At 42.9% G+C, this 6752-nt stretch overlaps 1 protein-coding gene across 5 annotated transcripts in view; it reads right to left on the reverse strand.

Annotated features, from left to right (window-relative positions):
• Window positions 1-5868, reverse strand: part of LOC117957731 (VPS10 domain-containing receptor SorCS1) — a 200295-nt gene extending 194427 nt beyond the window's left edge. For 2 of the 5 annotated variants that reach the window (XR_004659585.1, XM_034893743.1), the window contains exon 1: window positions 4703-5805. Coding sequence is in view for 3 of the 5 variants with exons in the window: in XM_034893743.1 (XP_034749634.1) it covers window positions 4703-5407 (705 nt within the window). In the remaining 2 variants the exon portion in view is untranslated. Of the gene's footprint in view, window positions 1-4702 lie in introns of all 5 variants that reach the window. The other 3 variants (XR_004659586.1, XM_034893754.1, XM_034893747.1) reach the window with 3 other exon arrangements.
• Window positions 5869-6752: the final 884 nt, after the last annotated feature.

Here is a 6752-nt window from a genome sequence, read left to right on the forward strand (position 1 = left end):
AAAGCGTGAATGCTCTGAAACACAAACAGTACACAGCAAACATGTTGGTGTGTAATCATGGTTGCTAAAGTTCATGTAATTTATATAGCGTATAGTTAATACTGACTGCAACGCTGAACACATGCAAATGTTAGCTAACGTTACCAGGAAACTTAACTTACCCTTTTGTGTCGGCGAACAACCGCCATGTCGACGTCTGAACTCCGTCAGTATTCCCAAACTCCTGTTTTCTTTAGCGGTGATTTTCGTCGCTTCCTTCAGCTTCTTTTGAAACAAAACATTTCTTCTGGCTGCGGCGAGTAGCCGACGTGCTGTTGTGACCCGCACAGAAAATTACGTCGTCACGCGTTGCTATAGTGACCAGCCACGCTGAGGCTTTACTCAATCTGCAATGGAAAACGGAAGTATAATGGGCCGAGGCGGGCCGAGGCGAGCCGAGGCGGGCCGAGGCGGGCTGTTACCAGCAGTGGAAAAACGCCATTAGAGCGTGCAGCCCTTTGTTGCATCGCACTCGCATCGTTTGCTGTCTATCCACTGTCACTTTAAAATAAAAATAAAAAATAAAAAAATCTTTAAAGAAACATTTTGAACTTCAAAAAAACAAATCAACAGTTAAAACAACTTAATTTCTGAAATTCTCCATTTGAACCTTTTCGGATCCCCAACAAAACATGAGAGAAAACAGAGTTGTTTTTCGATTACGTTGTTTTTTTGGAGCCAAAATCAAAATCGCAAAACAAATTGGAAAAAATCTGAACCTAACCATTACTTCCCCTGTACGTAGAACTGGGTTTTTCTGTCCCTCCAGGATTTTGCACATTTGACCAATAACTGGAGTTTCCCGCGATTTCAGCCAATCCCATGACCGTCCTGCCAACCTGCATACATTTTATCATCAATGTACGCCGTAATGATTTTTCATTGTGATCTTGCTGAAGCGGCCGCTGTTTCAATCCCGTCGCCTATCTGCAGTGGGGGGGGCTGCTGCTCAATCCCCACAAAACATGTGTCCCAGCCCAGGATAGGAAACTAACTAGCTAAAAATATAAATATCAACAAGCCACTGACAGACATGTTCATATTTGATACATTCAATAAATATATTATAAATATTTGTCTTAAATCCACCAGCCATTTTCATATTATATCAACATTTACAGCAGTCTGGGCGTTTCTGGTAAGGTCGGCCAAAAGTATTTTTATTCTCCCCAAAACAGTTTTCCTTTTTTTTTTAAAGAACAATACAAAAAAAACGTCCACTGTTTCCCGTCACTTCATTGCAACAAACATACAAAAGACATTGCAACTTTTATCACAATTTTTTTACAAAAGCTCCTGGGAAATCAGGCATTTTGGGCTGCAACAATCACCCAAAAAAGGCCGTGAGGGAAGTTTTTTTTTGGGGCATCCCTAGTTTCTACAATTGTCCTGTTAGATTGTATACATGTGTATTTCCAATCATAGTACGGATTTTCCTGTATTTGATGTACTCCCGTGGCCAATGTATCATGAGTCATAATTATAACCTCAAATCCAATCTGACATACAGGCTCCCAGTGTAAATGCCTGAAAGGTTAAATATTAAGAGCAGTGAATGCCTTATCTGTATCCTTTTCTCTTTAGCTCTGTGGCATGTTGTTGACTCATCTGTTTATTTATACAGCGGCTCAGATTGTAAGGACCGAGGACATCTGTTCCTGCTTATAGCAGCATCTCTGCATATTTAATGTCTGATCCTCTATTCTCGCACGCCTCGAGTTAGTTGTTTGCGTCAACTGAAAGAATAGGGGCACATTTGTTCCTAGTTACACAAGTCGCATCTATTCACACCACAAAATCAAACAGGGCTGCTCAATAATAATGACTGTTTTGTTTTGAGGTTAAACCCAAATTGGTTGAACCAGAGAAGTGAAAAATACTCATGGGAAAGAAAATTCATAACCCCCTGGATCCCCTCCCCTGCACCCCCCAACCTTGCCTCCATTGTAAGGTCACTTTCTAATGTGAGCTCCAGTAGCTGGTCAAGCCCAGAGAAACACCCGAGGCACAGGATGGAGTTTCAGTCAGAAACGGAGAAGTGGAGTGCACCGTAGCCGGTGATAGGCATTTGACTGTAATTGGCTTTGTTACAGACAGGGTTAAGGGCTGAGGGTGTAACATTGAGCTGTGCAGTTGTGGAACAGTCCCGACACTGACCCACGGAAAGCCGTTACATTTTCATCCTTTTCATTGACTTTGATTTTTGGTCCTAATTATATTTGGACTCTAAAGAAGAGGCCGTTGCGTCGAAATATAGCAGTGCTCGCGGCAAATAAATGCATTTGAACTGTGCACCAGTGCTTTTCTGCCCAAGACCTTCTTCTTCCCGTGTTCATTACAGTTTAAAGCAACAATCCAAATTGCATTTAGGCGTGATGCTCTGACGGAACGATAACCTTCAGCTAGAGCGGGGCAAAACATCGATATTATATCAATATCGTGACATGAGTCTAGATATCGTCCTGGTTTTAAAGGCTGCATTACAATAAAGTGATATCATTTTCTGAACCTGCAAGTATGTTGTTACTGTTCTATTATTTACCTTTACCCACTTAGTTGTTATATTTACATTACTGATAATTATTTATCAAAAATCTCATTGTGTAACATTTTTTAAAAGCACCAATAGTCAAAACTACAAAATCTTTGCAGTATCGATATCGAAGTATTTGGTTAAAAATATAGTGATAATTGTATAATTTCTCCATATCGCCCAGCCCTCCAGCCAAAATATCACGGTTTCAACGTATTGCAACTACAGATATAAATTACATAATTTTGAAATGTCTGAGTATAAAACAACTTGCTTTCAATTGAACACAATGGTATTTTATGTTTAAACACACTACACAGGGGCAAGTAGAGGGATTTGATGACTGATCAAATACAGCTCGTACAGCAGGAAAGGTATGACGGAGAAGATTAGTGTTTTAAAACCGTGACTTTTTAAAACCGCGATATACCTTCAAACCGGTTACCAACCCATGCATATTTCACATTTAGGCTTAGATTATCTAGTATGCTCAGATTCAACACAAGTACAAGCTTTCTCCTCCTTTTCTCCTTCAGAATGCGACAACAAAAAGAAAGGCGAGCGAATGTTGCTGCATTAAGGCCCATTGCTACATACACAGGTTGATCCCATGTTAATATTGCTGTCTGACAGCCAGCCTTAGTGCAGCTGCTGTAAGGGATGTGATCGTGATGTGTGCTCAACCCTTATGTTGAACCACCTGCTCTATGGTGTCTGCAGCTCATGTAAATGTGCTGCCACGCTGACAAAACCCCGATCTTCCCGTTCCTGCCGTTACCAAACATGAAAGGATCTCACGCTACCAAGCACAGAGGCGAAGAAGAAAGGTCGCTCTGCAGCTCTAAAGTTTGCTAGTGCCCCAGGCCTGCGGCACAGGAAGCCTGGCTTCAGAAAGGAGGGAGAAAGGCTGAAAATGCTTAACCTCTCCCACAACCTACAGCGCTACTTTCCAGCCCTTTGGTCAGAGATGCGCCGTGCTTAACATGAACACCAAATCCAGTTACGACGCTGTAGTTGGCTTCCGATTCAGCAGGGGAACATAATCTGGTCCTCTTACTGTAGTGAAAGTGTGTTAGTCACTAAGGTAAATCATTGATTATTATTATTTGTGAAAGCTGTACTGTCTTTATGAGATGAATGAATGGCAATTTCACAATATTTCTTACATTTGAAGCTCACATTAGACCAGGTCCAGATACAAAACCACTACACCTAGACTTGTCAAATCTGGACCAATTATACCAGAGATTCTTAGTTACATAATTTCAGCTTTGTTGTGTTTGTGAAAATGTAATAAAAAAATGGAAATGTCCCTTTTTTCTTTTCATATGCAGACCACATGTGACCAGCTCGAGATCCAAAGACCAATATTTAAAATTTAGTCCAGATTTGATAAATGTAGATATGTACCCAGTTCAAAGTTATCATCAAGTGAAAAAGAAACTAAAATATCCCTTCATTGCATTTTCACAAATATAATGAAGCTTTTACAAATCTGAAACTGTGTTTTTAAGAATTGGTAGCCTCTCTGGGATAAGTGGTCCAGATTTGACAAGTCTGTTTGTAGTGGTTTTGGATCTGGACCTGGTCTTATGTGGTCTTTATATGAAAAAACTATGAAATCTCCTTTTACTGCGTTCTCATAATAAAGCTTTCCCAGTCACTCAGCAATGTAAATTATGCGTTGTCGTAATTCAGTTGCTCATACTGAAGAAGCACCTGATGTACTGCCCCCCCCCCCAAACCTAGTTAAAGGTCTAGGTTTAGTGTTTAATTGTTGTTAAGACATAGATGCGCGAAAGTACTTAATCAGAGACAGATGTCTGGCAAAAGGTGACAATTTCATCAAAGTGTGCCTTTCTCTTTTTTGAACTTTCTCCCCTTTTCTTTTTTTTTTTCTCTCTCTCTCTCTCTCTGTCTCTCTCTCTCTCTCTCTCTCTCTCTCTCTCTCTCTCACTCTCTCTCTCTCTCTCTCTCTCTTGAGCGCGCGCACGCATGCACAGTCACACCTACACACACAAATGGCGCATCATACAGAGATGTGGTACCCTGACAGCGCACATAAGGAATCCTCTGTGGATCGGCGCATATGGCCGCTGAAGCTTAAAGTGAACATGAGAAGTCACTTACACTGCTGTTATGGCCGGACCAGTGCACCATAGCCTGATTGTGAGATGAATCCCCGGTCAAGGCGAACGTTGAACTGTTAAGTTTGAGCTCCTCGTGCCTCGGAGCGGCAGCTCTGCGCTCATCACCGCTCCACCGCGGCACTCTGCGGCCAGCCGCCGGGCGCATGCCCTCTCCCGGGTCTCGACTCTGGGCTGAACCAGGGGATCTGGTTTTCTCATCATCACTGTTCCTCCTGGTGCGCTTTCTGTACCGGGCGGCAGAAGTCACCCCCTCACCAGCGCTGCCCTCCTGCTGACTACTCGTTTGTACATTGGTAACTTTCATCTTTGAAAACTCACGCGCACCAATTTTACCTTTAACGTGCAGGTTGTCTGTATTCCGTTCCAGCCTCGGCTCCGTGTGTTCCGCCCGGTCTGGAGCGCACTCAGCGGAGCCAGCAGCGCAACGGAGACGCCGACTTTCGGCACTTGCAGCCGCGGCTCTCCCTGCCCGGTCTCCGCGTCCAAAAACTTCTCCCTTTAATCCTGTTGCGGACTCACTTGTGTCGAATTTCAGCAGTAATTCTTGTGCACGCCACTTATTCCCAGGCTGACATGACCTGCAAGTTATCTCAGCGTTGTCGGCATCAAAGACGCAGAGCATCATCAAAATCACAAACCAAAACGCACTTTGCCACTTCGGGCAAAATATGACCTCCCTCTCCATTGCTGGAGGCAGTGAAGGATGCTGAGGATGCAAGAAGTCCTTTCTCCCACTCTTCTCTCTGCCTTCCCGGGCTGTGGACTGCCGCTCCGATGTGGAAGAGGAAGTGCTGCGCAAGTTGTGGCGTTGCTCAAATGCCGTGTTGTTAAAAGTGGTCCAAGTTGAAGGATTTGATCAAATGAAGCCCCGCGCGCATGGGGGAGGAGCTGACGATCCGGACTGGGAGATGGATGATAATTTTGGACTGACTTTCCACATATTTGTTATTTTCAACCATATGGTCGGACATAATTAAAGCAGTCAGTAATATAGTCATTTAGTCCTGCTGCTCTTTTATTTCTCCCCACAGCCATATTTTCTCAGAAGCTATTCCTGGTACAGTTTTTTTTTTTTTCTTTTTTCCCTGATGCAGATTTTATCACCAACCTCCCTTCAGGGAAAGTAAATTGCCTAATCTAGCAAATGAAACTGGATAATTTTACCTATGATGATCCCGATTCAATCATTTTCGGTCCGAACAGGGCTCCCAGTTATTGGAACTTATTATGTCATGTATGTCATGACAAGTTTTTGATTAAGTGCAGTGTCAGGGATCGTAACTTTTATGACTTATTAAACAACAATAAAGAATTCAACAGCCGACAAAGCAAGATGAGGTGTTTGCACAACACACCTCTATCTGCATGTATTTTACAGCTGATCTTGCATTGCTCCAGTATGGAAGAGGATTGGGGCCAATGTGAAAAATGTAATTGAGTTCTTACTTCACACTTTAATGTCTAAATGTAACAATAACCCAAAGCCCGTATACTATGCTTGAGTATGGAAGAGGATTAGGGCCGCACATGTAAAACCATGAATTTGAGTTTAAGTTGTCTATATATATTGTCTATAAGTAACTGTGTAGTCCATATATCCTCAAAGTTTTGATTTCTCTGGTGCTGCAGGAAATTCTGCTGGATTTGTGTCTTGTTTCGCCACTGTCAGTTTCCTTTCTCTTCCTTTGTGTTGGCGTTCTATCTTCCGGCTGATTTGTGACTATGGTTTCTTGCTCCTCAGATCTCTGCAGAGTAAATCCAGACAGCTAGCTAGACTATCCGTCCAATCGGAGTACACTCCACCAAAACAAGTTCCTTCTTGAGACTATATTGCAGCGGCTTTGTAAATGTGCTGTATTTATATAGCGCTTTTCCAGTCTTAACAACTGCTCAAAGCGCTTTTACATCTACAGGAAACATTCACACACTGTGGCCGGGGCTGCCGTACAAGGTGCCACCTGCTCATCAGATAAACATTCACACACATTCACACTCCGATGCGCAGCACCGGGGCAACTCGGGGTTCAGCG

This window comes from Etheostoma cragini, chromosome 2 (assembly GCF_013103735.1).
Source record: "Etheostoma cragini isolate CJK2018 chromosome 2, CSU_Ecrag_1.0, whole genome shotgun sequence".
Lineage (NCBI taxonomy): Eukaryota > Metazoa > Chordata > Actinopteri > Perciformes > Percidae > Etheostoma > Etheostoma cragini.